At 43.7% G+C, this 18,673-nt stretch overlaps 5 protein-coding genes across 5 annotated transcripts; 3 read left to right on the forward strand and 2 right to left on the reverse strand.

Moving 5' to 3' along the window:
- Window positions 1-1,226: 1,226 nt before the first annotated feature.
- On the forward strand, window positions 1,227-2,692 carry Bfra_005270 (uncharacterized protein; the record flags this gene model as incomplete). The annotated part of the gene is made up of 2 exons (XM_037335654.1): window positions 1,227-1,316; window positions 1,442-2,692. 2 exons carry the CDS (start codon window positions 1,227-1,229, stop codon window positions 2,690-2,692), a joined length of 1,341 nt encoding a protein of 446 aa, XP_037192749.1.
- A 657-nt stretch (window positions 2,693-3,349) lies between these two features.
- On the forward strand, window positions 3,350-5,428 carry Bfra_005271 (uncharacterized protein; the record flags this gene model as incomplete). Its single annotated transcript, XM_037335655.1, has 4 exons — window positions 3,350-3,798; window positions 3,865-4,064; window positions 4,114-5,096; window positions 5,264-5,428. 4 exons carry the CDS (start codon window positions 3,350-3,352, stop codon window positions 5,426-5,428), a joined length of 1,797 nt encoding a protein of 598 aa, XP_037192750.1.
- Window positions 5,429-6,524: 1,096 nt separating this feature from the next.
- Window positions 6,525-8,006, reverse strand: Bfra_005272 (putative fatty acid elongase protein; the record flags this gene model as incomplete). Its single annotated transcript, XM_037335656.1, has 2 exons — window positions 6,525-7,178; window positions 7,239-8,006. The coding sequence occupies 2 exons, from the start codon at window positions 8,004-8,006 to the stop codon at window positions 6,525-6,527; spliced, it is 1,422 nt and encodes a 473-aa protein (XP_037192751.1).
- Window positions 8,007-10,704: 2,698 nt separating this feature from the next.
- Window positions 10,705-14,746, reverse strand: Bfra_005273 (putative duf1680 domain protein; the record flags this gene model as incomplete). Its single annotated transcript, XM_037335657.1, has 7 exons — window positions 10,705-11,994; window positions 12,484-12,993; window positions 13,039-13,256; window positions 13,307-13,517; window positions 13,565-13,889; window positions 13,940-14,290; window positions 14,340-14,746. 7 exons carry the CDS (start codon window positions 14,744-14,746, stop codon window positions 10,705-10,707), a joined length of 3,312 nt encoding a protein of 1,103 aa, XP_037192752.1.
- Window positions 14,747-15,179: 433 nt separating this feature from the next.
- Bfra_005274 (putative general substrate transporter protein) lies at window positions 15,180-17,021 on the forward strand (the record flags this gene model as incomplete). The annotated part of the gene is made up of 5 exons (XM_037335658.1): window positions 15,180-15,381; window positions 15,447-15,540; window positions 15,592-16,413; window positions 16,504-16,702; window positions 16,812-17,021. The coding sequence occupies 5 exons, from the start codon at window positions 15,180-15,182 to the stop codon at window positions 17,019-17,021; spliced, it is 1,527 nt and encodes a 508-aa protein (XP_037192753.1).
- Between the last annotated feature and the right edge of the window lie 1,652 nt (window positions 17,022-18,673).

Here is an 18,673-nt window from a genome sequence, read left to right on the forward strand (position 1 = left end):
AGTCTGGGGATTTCATCTTTCCTCTATCCGAGAAAAGTTCACACTGAAAGATCTCGTATCGTCCTGCTCCATTCCTTCGACTCTCACGCACGATTTTTGTAACAGGTGCCATTTGATCCAGACACTTCCTTCTCGTTTGGCCTGTGATACTACCTTCAGTCTGTGCATGCACACTGGTTGATCTTGAGATTTATTTTCCAATTGAATCAACTATATTCAATTTCTCCTTCAGCATCCGCAATTTCCACCTCCCCTCCCCTCCCCTCTTTTCTCCCCCTGAGCTCCAGTGGCCATACCCTCTCATTGATACATAATACAACTTCTCTATAGAGGCAAAAGAAAACGCTTCGAGAGAGTACGTAACTTACAGAAACCTTTAGAGCATGGTGATTGGCGAGATCTTCCAATGTTCCGATCTTGAATTCGACAAATCCAATGGCCCTTATAGCATTTTTCATCCTTTAGATTTAGATGTAGCAATCGAACGGTACGTAGAAGTAAGTTGCACTTGAGGCAGATGATGCCATCAAACCTCATAATACATCTTTGAGTTTGAGGGTGGAGTATATGCCGTGGTTGTGTCGGCACATCTAGGTATATATGATAACGAATTATTACTCCATCCACTTGTGATTCTCATGTGGCCCGTAACAAATTTCAGCATTTCATTACAGATTTTAGAACCAGCTGGTTTCTGTCTTATACTTGAATGCTTTATATCGCTATCTCAGTCCAAAATTTGATCTTCAAAAAAGGTACACACTAAAACTTTAACTCCGACCCCACACCGCGCTTACACTAATAACAACTGAGAAAGTTCGGCTTCAAAAGAATATCCTTAAGCTGCAGCAATAGGTAGATACCTACCTATCACAACTCTTTTAATTCACCATTCAATTATTTTGATATTTGAAAAAACTTTCAATTCAATTCAAGTCTTCTTAAAGGTCACCTTTTCGCGCGCAAACTTCAAATATCCTTCCAGGAACCTCAAATAATTAGAGTCCGCACTACTTCCTGGCATTAAAGACCACCGGACGATTCTGCAGCTTGCAGCAAACACAACACATCTTATATTTAGGGATTAGGTCTATCACTCATCTTTGAACAATCAAACAAGCTGTACAAATACACGTCAAGGACTTCAGATACGCGCTCAAGGACCAACATCTACAACGAACGACATCTATAAGAATACAATACTTACGACACTTTCGCATTCCAACATGGCGACCGACATGGATATCGATATGGATATCGATGTTGGGATTATCGAGGAATTGCCCGTTCCAGATATGGTAGACATTGAGCTGATTGTAAGTACTTTCGACATTTGAATGTGCATGCGCCGGTGGAAGACACAAATGCCAGATCGGAGGCCCTGCTCGACGTGTCACTGAGACAACTTTTTCACCAGCATTGCACTAACTTATGTGTACAGCCGGATCAGCCTGCGGCACAAAACGAAACCTCGGCTCCAAATGATAACTCTGGTCCAGATGCAGAAAACCCTACACCAGAGAAAGTCCACATTCGCGGCTTGGACAATCTTACCACTCAGGATGTAAAGAACTTCGCGCAGCACTATTTCACCGAACACATTTCACGAGTAGAATGGATTGATGATTCTTCATTGAATTTAGTTTATGGAAGCAGCGGTATTGCTGAAGCAGCTCTTCGAAAGTTCTCTGCTCAAGAACTTCCGGAGGATGTTTCACAGCTTCCAGTCTTACAGTCATTTCCTGCCAACCCTTTCCCTGAAAATCCCAAAATCAGCTTACAAGTACGCATTGCCGTGGTCGGAGATCGTAAACAGAGAGGAGCCCGAGAAAGAAGTCGCTTCTACCTTTTCAATCCCGAACATGATCCTGCAGAGCGCAGAAAGCGCGAGGGTGGACGAAGATATCGGGACCGAGATGATGACGGGTATAGAAGTCGGAAATATGACGAACGGGAACAACGCAACCGGCAGCGTGGAGATGCGGAAGCAGGGTTCAATGCAAGTCTTTACGACGACGACGAAGCAGCTTTGGCAACTAGAGCTGCGAGAGGTCGTGGACGATCAGGATCTGGCTCGCCCACTAGCGATTTTAGGGAGCGATCTGGCAATCGACGAGGTTCCGGTTCACGAGAGTTGTTTCCAGATAGGAGTGGAAATGATGGAAGGTTGAGAGATCGAAGCGCATCGCCCATGAGGAATGAGGATAGAGCTAGAGATAACAACAGAAGACGTCGAGACACAGCTGCTGCAGAGAATAGGTCGAAAGCTAAGGATATTAAAGTTCGCCTCCGCAGAGAATCCGCTACAAAGGAACTCTTTCCGAGCAAATTAGGCACTACTCAACGAAAGTCCGGTGCTTTAGATGCTGCAGACGAAACAGCAGATTTATTCGCAAATAGAATGCCTGTCCCATTTCTTGATGGAAGCTCAGATATTCGACCTAGCAAACTCTCATTGGCAGAAAGGATTACATCAGAACAGCCACAGCAATCGCAAGGCTTTAGCATTCGTGGAACTGCAAAGCCTGCTTCTACTGGGTTCTCTATCAAAGGTTTAGCATCCGATAATTCAACCATGAAGGAACTATTTCCTTCTCGCTCAGGGAGTGGGAACACCGGGAAAGAGCTCTTCTCGGAGAGGTTAGTTGGAAGGGGTGCAAGAAGGCAGAAGGCCGAAGATTTATTTTATTAGGTTTAGGAGATCACGAAGCCATCCGTAGGCATCTAGTGATATTTTCTCTGCGGCTGACAGGATTGCACATAGCGTTGGGGTATCGATGCTTTAGCAAATGGAGTTATATGGGAATGGATATGGAAATGGAAATGGAAATGGAAAAGATACCATTATACTCTGCACATAGTAAGCAGCATTTCACAAGCAAGCCGAAGCTCGTAGTCTATTTATATTATTCAATAATCACCTCTCAAAGCTTCTTAGTTACATAATCACAGGTCAGTGAAATTGTGAACCGTTTTCCGACAATGACGGGACTTGCGATATTGCAGCCAAATTTCCTTTTGTTCAACTGATGAGTGCTATAAACTGAGTCAGTTCACCATCAACGACTTCCAAACTCCATTCACCTTTGAGACCAATGTAAATCATCTTCATAACTCGACAAATGCTGCCATACAGCGAACTCAGAACGAGATATTATTGGCGCCAGTATCGAAAATTCTCGACGTCTTACTTTTGTTGGTACGGCCGTCAATGGTTTGCTCCTTCTCTTTTCAGTTATATAATGCCTTCTAATTATTACCACCACATCAATTCAATCAGACTTCCCAAAAATCGAACCATTTTATGAATCATCTCCATCTCCATCTCCAGTGAATCTCAACATCCAAAATGGATCAATGGCTCCGGCCCGTCTTCGCAAGGACTCGAACGCCAGTTCAATCCGCCACAAGCAATCATTCTGATGAACCTCACGAAACCGAAGATACCATGAAATCCATCCGTCCTAGTTCGCGCGTATCCTCCTATATCGGGTTTCGCTCATCAACTTCGAATCTTCATGCACCTGCAGGTGATACATTTACCTTTCAACATGTCAATATTCCCGAAAATGTATATCATAAACCATCTGGAAGTCAGATGGCCGAAACACTTAAAGTGATTATGATGACGAGGAATTTAATGGAGCCGATACCGGTGGAGTATAATACGTGTATTTTACATGTTTTGGAGGCGTATAATGATCTACAGGAGATGTTGGCTGTGAAGGAGGGGGAGATTGAGGAGATTAACGGAAGGCATACAAAGAATATTAGGGAGTTTGATGGTATGGCTGAACAGTAAGTTATATTTGAATGTAGACAAACATCTAGTGTAGGAAGTGCTAATTATGCGTGTAATTTTAGGTGGAAGGCGAAAGAAAAAGATTATCAAAAAGAAATAAAGAATCTTGAAGTCCTTCTCTCCAAGACCGAGGGAGGAATGGAGAATGTTACAATGGCGCGCTCAAAAAGTGTTGTTCATGGGACTAGAAGAGCTGCAGATTTATTCGAAGACGGTATGGAGAAAATAAAGCAAAATTTCGCGCGCTATAGTTCTGGGAGAGGTTGGTTGCTCATCTTATATTCTGATTTTACAATATCTAACTTTACTAGATTCTTCTACTGCCACAACTGACTGGGATCTTGATCGCGTACAACAAATTAATTCATCACGTCCACTAGAGACCCCTACAAATGCAAGTGAGCTCTCTCATGGGGAAGGAGATATACACCACAAAAGAACGGTCAAATCTCGACGCAAGGAAAGTTCTTCTGTCCAAGATACCGAGAGTTTTCACTCAGCAGTGGACGATCAGTCCACTCGCTTAACATCCGTACAACTAGATGCACTAGAAAGACAACATGCTACCGAAGAACTCGGTGTAGTATTTAACTCATCATCGGAATCAGATGACACCAGTTCCCGCTCTGCTTTCACCGAAGGTCAAGCTCCCACTCCCACTCGCACTCCCAAAATCTCTGGTTTTCGAAATGGTAGTAAAGAGAAACCTCTACCCGATATTCCGACCAAGCATCAAGAAATGGATCCTTTCTTTTCAGGTGAAACAGGCAATGCACGACCATGGGTAGAACCACAAGATGACGGAGAAGCATCTTCCTCTGTTGAATACAGAAAGAGATTTTCGTTCAGAACAGGTGATGATCCGCCATCTGTGCTGCATAAACCCTCGAAAGATGGTTTGCAAAAAAGTAACACGGTCTCGGTGCCGGCGAGTCGTCTGAGTTATGTTATGAATAGTGAAGATGAGTTTGTGTCTTTACCTAGGCATCCCATCGCGGATGCGAATTCGCAAGTTGAAACAAACCCGAAAGCAAGAAATACGGGATCGAAGCCAACTTTGAGTACATCACCGGGAAAAGAAACCTATGCTACGGGTTTGAGACAGCAGTTGGGAATGGGAAGGGGAATGGGAAAAGGTATTGAGAGAGGTGACTCGAGTAGTAGTATTGTGACAGCTGTGAGGGATAACTCAGGGAGAAGCGAGAAAGGGAGACCTGTGAGGGGAGATACAGGTGGAAAGGGGAATGGAAGTGGTGGGAAACAGAAGCAGAGTCAGGGAACTGCGGTTATGGCTGTAAGTAATTTTCTTCTTGGGAGTGATAGTGAGGGGTCTTAGATGATACGATGGATTTACTTCCGTTCCTCTTTCATCCAATGTTCTTGGTTTTAGACGAGACAAGCGACAAAAGAGAGGAGCCGATGAGAGGGAATAATGAAATACCACTAATCATCTGTGAACAGGCTGTAAGAGCGATAGCAGCGAGTAACAAATCTGCCACTGCTAACGATAGGATTCAAGCTCATGCAAACGAATCTGATAGGAAGGAGATTGATAGGAGAGAAGGGGTACCCTTTAGCCCCGAGAGAAGTCCCACGGGATCGCAAGTCGGCGGTGGCAGAGAGTGAGTGGGGGATTGAGATGAATTGGGTTGGGATATGGAAGGTTGGGAAAAGAGGAGAGAATGGATGGATGGGTATGGATGAGAGGGGAGTAGATGATGTTGGCGATGTTAATGATGTTGACGTTGTTGATGGATGGATGGATGGATGGGGAAGATGAGCGTATATGTGTATAGTAAGCGCAAGGGTACCTACTTGCTAATACTACTAGGTAGGTATTAAGTTGTAGAGATGTTTATTATAGCTAGTGCGGGTACTGAATACTGAACGTGAATAATATCAGACAAGATAGAGAGGACTAAGTATAAATAACATACAATCTAATGTAACGACACATCCCTCGATACCCGAAGAAAGAAAATCAATTGTGATGGAACCACCTCAAACGAGTAACTACCGTACTTAGGCACTTGGGTAGGTACCTATGTACTGACCTTATAAGCGAGCTCCCTAATCTTGGTAATCTACCGGTATCGCAGCGCCCAAGACGCTCTCTCATTCATTCCCTTCTCTCGTGTTAGTTTCGCGTTGGACGAATTCGAATTTCGCACATAGTACCACACACTACGTACATGCTACACACTACACACATGCTATACACTACATACACAATCGCGACGAAAGACAAAAATCAACAATCAACAATCAATTTATAATGGTATCATTGGATTCTATCATACATAGGTACATATTGATTGAGAATTAGCATGCACGGATAGCATTGTAGCATCGTAGCACAAAACACACCGCACGCATGCATGGACGCATCACACGCTTAAAAAGACTAAAACCGCACCCAACCCACCACAGTACATACTCTCTTCTTCCGAGCCGAACGATTTAGTAACGCGTGCTTCTTTCTCGAGCTCATTGCCTCCCACCATACCGTTCATCCTGCACCCTAGTGTCCTTTTGTGTATCCGTTCCCTTGCTTGAAGGTTTTCTGTTTATGTTGTTTGTTTATCTGTTCGTTGTTGTATCTCCTTTTTTTTTTGTCCTTGTGCTTGGGGGATTTTCCCATACACCCAGGCCCTATTATCAAGTAGGGTTCCTCTCACTACCCACATCAAGTTGAATCCTTTCAACTATCTGCTGTCCCCATTTAATTCTTCTCAAAGCCATTGGATAGCTTACTTTCGCCTCTGGTCATCTCCCTCTCAACACCCTTCAACGCATCAAATCCTGCCTTTTCCGCGGCTACAAAACTCGCTTTTCTACCTGCTTTCTTTCCACTTGCGGTTGTTCTTCTGATGTAAGATTTAATGAAGAATCTTACGAAAAGGAAGGTCAATGGGGTAAGATAGATGACATTGAGCCAGATAGCGAAAGTTTGACCGCTGGTATCAATACAAGGGATTGTACGAGTTTCGGTAACGTATGTTGGGATTTTAGAGTGCGATTTAGGAATAGAAGCAATTGGTGCTTGAGCGACGTCTGAGACGGCTGGAGCGTTGACATTCTCGGCGAGACCTTCTTCGCCAACTGCGCGGTAAAGAAGTTTCTTGATCAGGTCGGCGACTCCGCTTGAGGTTGCGATTGCAGCGGCGGAGGTAGCGACAACGGATGCCGAGGAAGTAACTGAGGAGATGGTAGCTGGGATGGATGGAACTTGGACGGTGACTGTGTAGGAGATGAAGGAGTGGATGGTAGCGTATGTAGCTCCAACGAGGAATTGAATGATTTGCATTGTTGTGAGACTGCGCTTAAGAGCTTGTGGGATGGGTACGGAGAATGCTGTAAGAGTATAGTAGGTATACTGAAAAGCCAAATGTTAGTCTCAATTACATTTTGGGGGGGGGGATGATTAGGAACTTACCATTAATGCGTGAATGCCAGAGTTGACAAACACGAACATCCAAATTGGTGGTGACATGAATCGAATTCCAGCCCACATGCACATCATAGCTCCAGCATGATGATAAGTTTGTAGAGTAGAACTTCTCTTTCCCTTTGCCAAAATGATGACAGTATCAAGAACCTCATAAAACTTGCTAAGATAGAAAAACCATCCATAGAATGCAAGTCCCTCATTCCATAATCTTCCCAAGTCGGTAGAGTCTGGAGTTCCGGCACTTGTCAGTTTGAATTCAGTTGGCAATGCCGCGTTCCATTCTGACATGCTTGCATTGTAAGACATAGCATTATCCAAACCAGTAACACCATGGATTTTGCATAAACTATCGACGGTGCCGGCGAGACCAGCTGGGCCCATTGGGTTTTGAATTGACCTTCTCAAAGCTCCAAACATGCCAACAAAAGTCCATCCAGAGTATACAGCCAAGAAAATGTTGTGTGCCACGACAAAAACGAAGAATGCCTTGGTTTTGCTGATTGGCCAAGCTTTGTTTCCAGCGCGTCTGTTATATTGATTGACCAGTGTAACCGTTATGGCATATACAGCAGCAATTGTGATTGGAACTCGTACATCGAGGGCGGCATTGTACCAGGAGGGGTCGATTTCGAATGGAGGGGCAGAAAGTGTCGATCCTGGGATTGGAGGAGGTAAAGTTTGAGGGTCGCCTTTTGGAGGAAATGTAAATAGCGAGGGTTCAGGGTGAGAGAAATGGACCGTTGCGGACGCCATTTTGAGTAGATTTTATAGGTATCTTCCTTACGAAAGGTTCGAGATGCAAGTTAAGAGTGAAGCCTTGCCTTGCGACGGAAGGGATGCAACAAAAGAATTTCCAAGAATTTTTGATATCGATATCAAAACGAATATCAAATGAGGAAAGGGCCAAAATTGGAAAAGGAAAAAAAAAAATCAAACTGGGTCTCTTAAATTGAAAGAAACTTAAGATATGAATCTTGAAGAGATCAAAAGTCAATATGAAGAAGAGAGAAAATAATGAAACTCTTTCAAGCAGTATTGTTGATACACTTGGTAGGTAATGTATAAAAAATTCCTAACCTTCCTTTGGCATGCAATAAAAAAAGATCTCGAAGGGAAGAAATAGAAGAATAGTACTGTACCCTCCTCTTCCTTCTAAATCCGGACCTCGGTTCTTTTTCTTGATTCCCGTCCTTTTTAAGAAATTAAATGAAATGATTGAGTGAAGTTTGTAATATTGAAGGTTTTACTAGGTAAATTCATCCATTTTCTCTTGGTTTCTTCTTCATTTGATAGACCATAGTTTGATAGCCTCGCTTCACGTTAAAAAAAAAATCCCAACAATTTTTGGACGACCACAGCTTCCAATTCACCACACAAGGAAGGAGCCACAAACGAAGCTGTAATCCTCGAACCAAAAGCTTCTAGGATGGATCAGCCGATTAGCTGATTAGCTGATTAGCTGATTAGTCGATTAGTTGAGTTGAGCTGAGTGGGTTAGGTCTTTTTCAGCCTTATTTGGTGCATCCATGAATGTTCAGTGCGCACATTGGATTTGATTGCGCATCGCATCTACCGCCTTTTGCTCCGTATCCCGACAAATTCTGCACTGTGGCATTGGTTAATGCGGCTGAACCGTTGACACGATACACGATACAAGATACACGATACAGGATACAGGATACACGATACACGATACACGATTCACCAGTTTCTATCAAGATGCATCTTCACTGGTCAATCTCGCAGCGAGCCTTATGAATGCAGGGTAGAGTCTACATATGTACCGTACGTACGTGTATGTATACTGTACCTATTAGGTAGCTTTAACGCAAGCCAACAGGTACACACACCAAAAGTCAATTGCATGACTAAGAAGCTTTATCACCTGATGAATTCTTCCACATAGTGGCGAAAAGAAGTTTCATCCAATTCTTGTTTTTTGCCTTTTTGTCTCTTTTTTTTGCCTCTCGCGTCTCTTTTTTTGCCTTCCGTCCGCTACTCCGCAGATATCAAAATGGGAGGGAAAAGCGGGGCCAAATTCATCAGTTTGCTCTCAACAAAATGCACGAAAAGTCGGATTTGCCCAAATTGAGCTTGCTAGTCCGAAACAAAATTTGGAGTTTGGAAAATACGGTATGGAATACAAAGTGTACAATGATACATCCGAGGCTAGGTTTTTGGATGTGCTGATTCCATGTGACAATCTCACAGTTTTGACATTTTTGTACATGCTGTTGCTATTGCTGTTGCTGTTGTCATTGTTACCATTGCTGCTGCTGTTACTGCAATTCGATCCAATCTAGCATTGGTGGTTGAACATATTGCTCGACGTCAGAAAATTCTGAAGATGCAGTTTTTTTTATGGTCATGACGGACCAGCTAGTGTAACATTTGTGTGGTACAAATGGACTGATGTTATTGGCTTGGCCACTTGTTGCCCCTCATTCTAACAAATCTTTAATTCTGGGGTATGCATTGGAGCCGCTCAAACGCCTCAAGTTCGCGTTTTTCATTCACGTGTTTTGGTGTAACCCTGTCACTCGGGGGGGAGAAAGTTCAAGTAGCAGCTGCTGAAATTTAACTGAGCATGAGCACGATATTTACAGATCTTCGAGTATACACGTGTATGTAGGGATTTCAGATGTCGCTTCACAAAGTTGTCTATTATGATTCATTGAACAGTTATCACTCAATTCATTCGGAACAAGTGAGGACTGTCAGTCAATCACTGATTCATAGATATTCGATTATCTAAAGCAGTCAGAACACTTCGAGGATCTATTATCTGAGAGAGTGCTTTGCTTCAAAGAAGTCATATCATCTCAAAAGATATTATTTTTTGAGGCATTGACTTCACTTAATACATTGAGTTCATCTGAAATGTTAAATCGTTTAGAGTATGTGTTTAATCATAACTACTAGGTACAGGTCGTCCCTTCCAGTATAGCAGGTTCGTAAACTCGTCTGCTCGTATAAGGTGGAAAATAATGTTAAGGGAGTCCGTGGTTCAATCTAACGAGTTCTGGTATATATCATTTGTTATAAGGTTTTTGGTGCATTTCTGAGTTGCTAAAGCTGCGCGATTATCATTATTTTCAGATACCTATGTTCATAAAAAACTCAAAGGATATACCCGCAAAACCCCCCAAATGACAACTTTGCTTAGATGCCCAACGTCTGAACGTCCCAGATTCCCGTATATCCACGATCCATTCCATGCATAAACTCATTTGTCAGGTCAACTTTGCTTGATTTCCTCCATCACCAGACTGCTTGAAAAAGAAAATCACAAAAAAGGCCTCGCTTTGCTAATTCACACGCCATAGAACCTTGGGCAACTGTTTACCTCCCGTTTTGCCTTTCCTCGCTTTCACCATCAATTAACTTTTTGAATCTCTCCGAGAGATCTATCTTTGTGCTGCTCCAGCGCGAGTTTAGCTAGTAGCTAATTCTAGAGCGAAGACAGATTTCCAGCGCGCTTTTCCTTGGCTTCGCGAAGAGCTAGAGATCTTTTTATTTGGGCCAGAATTGTTTCACCTTCTCGGACCAGGTTTTCGGCTTCGACGTCGCTAGACCGAATTCTTGAAGCGTCTTCTGAGACGGGCAATTTTGGTATACTTTGTCGCATCGTGGGACCGTGGACAGAAGCTGGTTGGGGGAGTGTCTGACTTCTAGGAGCATGAGGTAAAGCGGAAGAGAAATCACAGATTGATTTGGTAGGTACAGCGTTTCTTGGAGAAGGGAAAGAAAACACATTGACTGGTTCAGTATGTGGTTCGCGTCCTGGGCCAGGGTTGAGAGAGAAACCACGGGTTAGTTGGCCGGCTCCGGGTCCATTTTGATTGCCAGTGCTGGAGCGCGACAAGTGTCTAGCATTTGTAGCCCGGAATTTTTGTTCGTACCAAGCGGCATCTTTTCCACAGACGGCAGCCTTTGCTGTAGCTTCGATCTGATCGTAACGAGGGAACTGCTCAGCTATATCTCTTAGGAAGCCAAGCATTGGTTTTCCGTCAACCAAGAGTATTTGACCGGCCGCGTTCATCGCCGGTAAGCCAACGGAAACTCGCGTAGAGAGCAATTTCCCGTGCGAGTCGTAGTCAGCGGGAGCCTTGAGATGGTGCATTATCTTAGCGGATATGTACTCGGTACTCATTACAGCACATGCAAGATCCCCATAGAACCGACGGGTTGGGAGTTTGTTATCTCGTGGAGACGGAACACGTGGGTTGAAGAGAATGGGCCTAGTGTGCCAATCTCGAACTTTACCATGTACGATGTTATTGTGCTCCATCCAAGACGCTAATGGAGTATCTCGTTGCAGTCTTCGAGCCACATACAAGTCTTGTGACTTAACCCGCGTATTTTGGCGGCTGCCTCTCTTCTTTTGGGATACATTATTAGAAGGAAGACTTCGGTTGATCGTTGGCCGAGGTTCCGCGGTAATGGCTGGGGTGTTGCAAATTATATTTTGGTCGGTATCGAGTGCTCTCTTTTCGCAGGCCGAGGCCGGGCCACTCTGAAGACTATCACTTTCTGCCCCGCTTCCCGAGTTGTTTTCAGAAACCTCTCTCGGCCCCTCTCTCTTCCTCTTCCCTTCTAGAAGCTGTACTGCCATGTCTAACACATTGCCTACGAAGCCCTGCACCTCTTTTTCGGTGTAAGTGCGAGGTTCCAGGGAACTCCTAGGCATTGCTACGTTTGTAGTTGACATTTCGGGAGCAGTTTGTACCCGAGGATTTTTCTTCTTAGATAATTAGTTCATGTTGTATTCGTAAGACCCGCTGCTGTCCGAGTTATAGTAGTAGGGGTGGAGGTTGGGGTCGGCCGGGCTGGTACCGATTTAAACGAGAAGAAAATCGTTCGCCCCGAGTGGGTACGAGTAGCGGGAAACGAAACTCGGGTGGAATATCGCATAAAGGTTTAGAAATTTGCGCTGCAAAATTGAAACTGAGGCTGTATATATAGGAACCTACGTATACAAAGGCGCTAAGACTGTCTTAGCGTAGTTTCCTGTTATGTAGAGTGAATGATGGATACTGACCAATGAGATTTCAAGTGAATAGAGATTTCTAGATTGGGAATAGTGAGAGGTGGAAGATGTTTCTTTTGGTGAATTATATATTGGTATTCTCCATTGAGATTCGTGTCTTACAAGAGCTATATAATATGTATTTGGTATCAAAAGTCTGACCATTATTTACACCCGTGTAGTTTTCCGCCGCAAGCCCACCCTCATATGTCCTTTTCCTCCTCTGTTATCTCGAAGAGCATATGGAATAAAGTGAAGCCTTTGAATATCAACCTTGGCAAAATTTTCCTCGTTGTGGGCTAAATATGGTCCTGACGATTCTGGGACTTGAAGCAGTGTAGCACCATCGCGGACCGTCAACTCCTTATATGGTTCAGCAGAGTCAACTTCGATTTCTGTTATATCACTCTCTGTATCTAGAACGAGACTCTGAATGCTGGTCAGCATGGGATTCATAGAGAATGATTTAGAGGATTTTCTTGCCTTGAAGTGATCTTCTACCCATGGGTTATCGAAATCCTCCACGCAGTAGATTATAGGACCACGAGCTAGCGCTACGATGTTTTGGTTTGTGTAGGGATGTGGTGATATAAATCGCGGTTTCAGAGTGATGTTGAGTTGGAAAGACAGGTTCGTTTTCAAATATTCCGGGGAGAGGGTTAAGTACCCTTTCGTTACTTTTGAGCCATATCGTTCGAATTCGGGAGATATCTAATATGATTAGCTCACTCCTTTGCAATATGGAAAATCTCCTACAGTCCATTCTTCCGCCCAACCCGGTATTCTTAATCTGATTGTTGTTGATATTGCTTCAGGGCTCTTAAGCTCGAATTGAATTTTCCCATCCCATGGCCAATGTGTCTTTTGTTCAACCTGCACCGCGTGAGTCCCTACCGGAATATTCAATACTGCGGAAGTATACGTGTGGACATTTACTTCTACGGTATTGTTTTTTTCGTCACTAGAGGAAGTCCCTAATTCACTATTAGCTTGGTAACCTTGCCAGAACAATGAAATTGCTTACAGAGATAACCTCCAATATATCCAAGAAGTCTGGCAACATTAGGTGGACAGCAAGCGCATGTAAACCACTCTGCTCGTCGGGATAAATCTGTATCGCTCGATGCAAGTTGATTTACATATGTGAATTTTCTTCCATCTTCTGACATACCAGTAGAGACCGCGTTGTAGAAACACAATTCCATGATATCCGCATATTTGCCATCCAAATCAAGCTAGTGACATTAGCATTTATGCCCGACTTATACTTTGATTGCCTTACCTGCAAAAGTCTTTCGGCGAGCATCATGACTCCTATAGATGCACAAGTCTCGGAATAACATCCTCCTTCGTCAGTACCTGAAGGTAGAAAATAATCGATTCCGAAACCTTCCCATTGCTTTATGGCTCCAATGCCTCCCGTTAAGTACATTTTCTTTTGCACCATGTTATTCCATAGTCGTTCCACTGCGGTTCTTTTTGTTTCGGTGTCTTCTGATTTATCAACTCGTACGAGATCAGAGACAGCTGTTAATAAGTACATTGCTCGGACGGCATGGCCTTCAATGGTTTCTTGCTCAACTACTGGTTTGTGCGCTTGTTGATACCTAGTTCAAGGATTAACATCCTTTTGGTCGACTAAAGACTCAATACTTACCAATAACTTCGCTTTTCAGGAAAGTATTTTGGCATTTCATCTGGTCGGTCCCCTCTTACTTCCGCCTCCACATCATAATAATGCCGCCCATCTTGCCCCTTTGGATTTCCCCTCTCGTCGATGAAATATCTTGCCAATTCCAGATGCTTGGGATCTCTAGTCTTTTCATACAATCGCAGAAGAGCAAGTTCAATCTCGGGATGTCCAGGATATCCATGCTTTTGTTCTGGATTTGGTCCAAATGTGAAAGATAATAAATCTACATATTTCAGAATTGGTTCTAGTAAGAGATCATTCCCATAATATTGATTATGTGCAAGCGCTGCCTCGATCAAATGACCAGCATTGTATCTTGAAATCTTCATTAGCCGCTGTTGACATACTTCATAGACATTCTCACAATTCATGTAGATCCCTTAGATTCGTGAATCGCTTTCCAGGCTCCACCACGGTGAAATGAATATTCAAATATCCATCATCTTGTTGGGCAGATCTAACCATATCTACCAACTCTTTGACCGCACTGTCAATCTCCTGATTTTCCTTATACTGTAAGAAATAACAAGCTCCCTCTATCCATTTCGCAACATCCGAATCCCAAAATAAATGGTTGGGCACTGGCCAAACATCCGGTTCATCGTTGTATGATGCATGCCATTTTAATTTAAATGCATCGTATCTTCCTGTCGTTTTCAAAACTTCCAGCTGGTATAATAGTGTTGTTGAATACACGACTTCTCGTCTTCGACTAATGAAACCTGGGGTGGTGAAGGTGGTTTGGAGATATGACTTTTGAGGATATGCCATGGTGGATTTGGTTGTTACTCTCGTGCTTTTATTTCACAAGTCTGATATCTTATATACGATAAGAGAGTATTATAATTTATATGTATAATTCCATCCCATTTGTTTAGGACATACTCGCACCAAGGTCATTTCGGATACGATAGTCGCCATCTGGAGTGGGTCTGAGCACTCCCGCCCACCGGAGCCACCCCCTGTTTACCCCACGATCTCCCCACCGGAAGCTCACCCTAGACGTTCTCCCCAGCTTTGAATACTCGTTCCATGGGACGAGAACCAACACATGTCGTATGCGGGGTTCTTCAAATATGCTAGCTAGACCTACCACGTTATACTACTCCAATACACACACACATATATAGACCAAGAACATGCACCATTGACATCCTGTCTCGCATCTCCATCTCTCCATCTCCGTTTCTCCAAGTGAACAAACATGGGGTTTCTTCAAACTTTTCTCCCGGCGAATGATCGCTATGCCGCATTGTTACTCTATGGAATGGTCTTCTCGACTTGTTTCAATGGGTATGATGCTGGCATTATGACTGTGATTTTGGCAGATCCGCAGTTTACGACATATTATGCGGTTAATGCGACGAAACAGGGGGTTATTGCTACGATTCCTTGGGCGACTACTGGTATGCTTTGAGAGACTTAATAGACTTGATATATACATGGATGGATATGCTGATGTAAGGAATAGGGTTTGCTCAATTGTGTATCGGAGGTCCATTGGCAAGTTTGGTGGGTAGATTATGGGCATTGAGAATTTCTATCACCGTTATGATTATTGGAGTGTGAGCAACTCTCGCCTCACCTCTTTATCTGAAACACACTAACATTCACAGTATAATCCAAGTCGTCCCCAACACCTACGGCGTCCTCATTCTCGGCCGTCTAGTAACCGGTCTTGGTTTCGGTTGCGTCTACATAGCAACCAATCTCTACGTGGCTGAATGTGCGCCCCGCAGTCTGCGCGGTTCCTTCGTTGGAACCGTCTCTCAATTCGGGTACCAACTCGGAACCTTCATCGCCTTCTGGTCCGGCTACGGGATGTCTTTCCACACCTCTCCCTTCAACATCGCCTGGCGAGTCTCAAACGTCATCCAAGTCCCCATCGGCTTCATGTTCATCATTCTCTCCTTCTGGTATCCCGAATCTCCTCGGTGGCTATTAGAAAAATATCCCGACACTCCCGAACGCTCCCTATCTACGCTCGCTAGACTGCGTTCCGGCACCGTCACAGACGATCATGTGCGTCTCGAGTTCCACGAATTGATGTCCTCGCACGAATACCGTAAGAACTTCAAAACAGGATACATAGGACTCCTCTCCTCGGCCGGTATGCGTAAGCGTCTCGCCTATGGCGTGTACGCCATGGCTCTGCAGCAATTCGGTGGGATAGCGGCTCTTACCATGTACGCGGCTATAATCTACAAATCGTTAGGCTGGGATCAGGGACACCAAGCACTTGCTATCAATGGAATACAAGCTGCGTTGCAATTGGTTATTGTACTCGTGAACACATTCACCGTGGATAGGTTTGGAAGGAAAAGCTTGTTGATTGCGGGATTTGCTATTCAGAGTATGGCGCTTTTGATACTCAGTAGTTTGACAACTGCGTATCCGGATAATTCGAACAGGAGTGCGGCGATAGCTGAAGTGGCTATGTTATTTATTGTGGGTTAACCTAGTGAGTTACTTCTACTCCTCATCTCAAAGATCTTCATGCTTGGAAGATTTGCTAATTGAATATCTAGCTGTTGGTCCAATGGTCCCGTAACACCAGCCATCGCATCAGAAATTTTCCCCCAAGAAGTTCGTGATAAGGGATTTGGTCTTTCGCTTCTGGGACAAACTGTTTGCTTATTAGCTCTCACACAACCGTGGCCAAGATTCAACGACGAAGTTGGCGGAAAGAGTTATTGGTTGCTGTTCAGTTTGAATGTTGTTGCTCTGGTATGTATCCTCTTTCTTTCTTTCTTTCTTTCTTTCTTTCTTTCTCATTTTCCCCATCTCTATCATCTTTCCTACAGAGTTTGAAAGAATATAATTAACGGGAAAATAGATCTCCGTAATTCTTATTCTTCCCGAAACCAAAGGCATGTCACTAGAGCGTATGGATGCTATTTTCGGCGAAGTAGATGCCGTCGCCGCTGGCGAAACCGAGACGAGCGCTGAGAAAATCGAGGCAAGAACTTATGCTAGTGGTGTCGCCGTTAGTGGGGATGAAAAGGCAGAGAATAGAGAACATGTTGAGCGGTCTGATTCGCATTAATTGATCTTAGCCATTAAGTCTGAGACACAGCACACTGGTGTCAGAGATTGGGAATAGTGTTTCTATCTTGGAAGATGCGGAGGGTGTCTCGGTGTTTGAAAATTATACTCCTGGGTCACATATTTCGGATGGAATATGTACAAATATGACATTAATGCATGAAATGAGATACTTCCAACTTTTACGATCAAAGTCGAAAAATGAAGTATTTCACCTCTAGTGATCTCACCTGCCGGTAGTAGCAACATTTGGACATCTCGAATTCTCATTTCACTCACAAGTTACGAAAATGCGATGTGAAACTAAGCATTTCCATTTAGACACCTCGATGTCAAACAAACGAAACTCGCAAACAATCACCAAACAATCTAATAAATCGTATAAAGATCCCAAGTCTACCTCTACTTACTGACTTACCTAGGTAAGTAATTGATACACCACTTTCCCACCCGCATAGACTCGGACGGTACATCAATCGACGGGAGTAATTTGTGGGTTAGCGAGCCGGTTCCGCGTGGGTTAACCTGTACCATTCATCCGGAGTTTGCGGGAGGAACTATCTTCCGAATGATTTGTAACTTTAGTTTGTAAGTTAGGAGGTTGATGGTGACTGATTGATGATGGTATGAGTGTGGAATATATTACATATTCCATGTGAGAACGCAAAGCACCTAGGTAGATGTGCTTGAGCGGGAAATAAGGTACAGCAGATGCACCAATTACAACCAGATACTGCAGGCTTGCACGAGAAAACAAAACGTATTAGGGATGGTGAAGAATACCGATATAGCAACGTCTTCTTGTTGAATCTTTAAGAATTGAGTATATACTACATGATGAAGCCGATATGATGAAGATTTCGAAATATCAATAAGGGACAACTTTGGGCTCTCGAGATTGGAAGTCGAACGTCAAATATTCTACCTTCAAAACAACTATAGCCAATGCACGCACTTACGAATTGATAGCTGAGCGGTAAATAGTAAATAGTAAACAGTATGAAGATGAAAAGACAAAGGGAAGTATCTCGTGAGTAATCGAAAGAGCAGTCACTATCACTCCTTATATTCCTCATATCAAATTCGTCCTCTCACTTCAACATCAACCAACATCTTTTCTCCATTTTCTACAGTTTTACAGGCCATTCATTAGCGATCCACAAAAAAACAAACAAACAAATAACATTTCCAACAAGACAAGAACAAAAATTCAAAGCCTCTCAGAAATCTTCAACGTGAGAGATTCTACCTTCTGGAGAAAAGGGCAATGTGGGGAATACTATGATACCATCCATCATACATCACGGTTCCTTCTTCTTCCCCAAACGAAACGCGCGAAATCGATGTCGCCGAACAGGTTGGGAGTGAAATTACTGAACAGACAAACAACCATTATTCATTTCCGCGGTCAATCATTCCCTCCCTCCTCCCCTCCTCCCCTCCTCACTTTCTCATTTCACATCACTCATATCAACCACCTCACCTCACCAAAACCCAAATACATACCCGAATACACACCCATTCCAAACACCCAAGCCAGCTATACTCCACCTCTCCTCTCCCACCTCCCCTCTCTCCGCTCCGCCCACTCATCTCATAAACATACACATCTCAACTTCCCAACCTCCCACCTTCATCCTTCCATCTATCTCT

This window comes from Botrytis fragariae (assembly GCF_013461495.1).
Source record: "Botrytis fragariae strain BVB16 chromosome Unknown tig00000054, whole genome shotgun sequence".
NCBI classification, from domain to species: Eukaryota; Fungi; Ascomycota; class Leotiomycetes; order Helotiales; family Sclerotiniaceae; genus Botrytis; species Botrytis fragariae.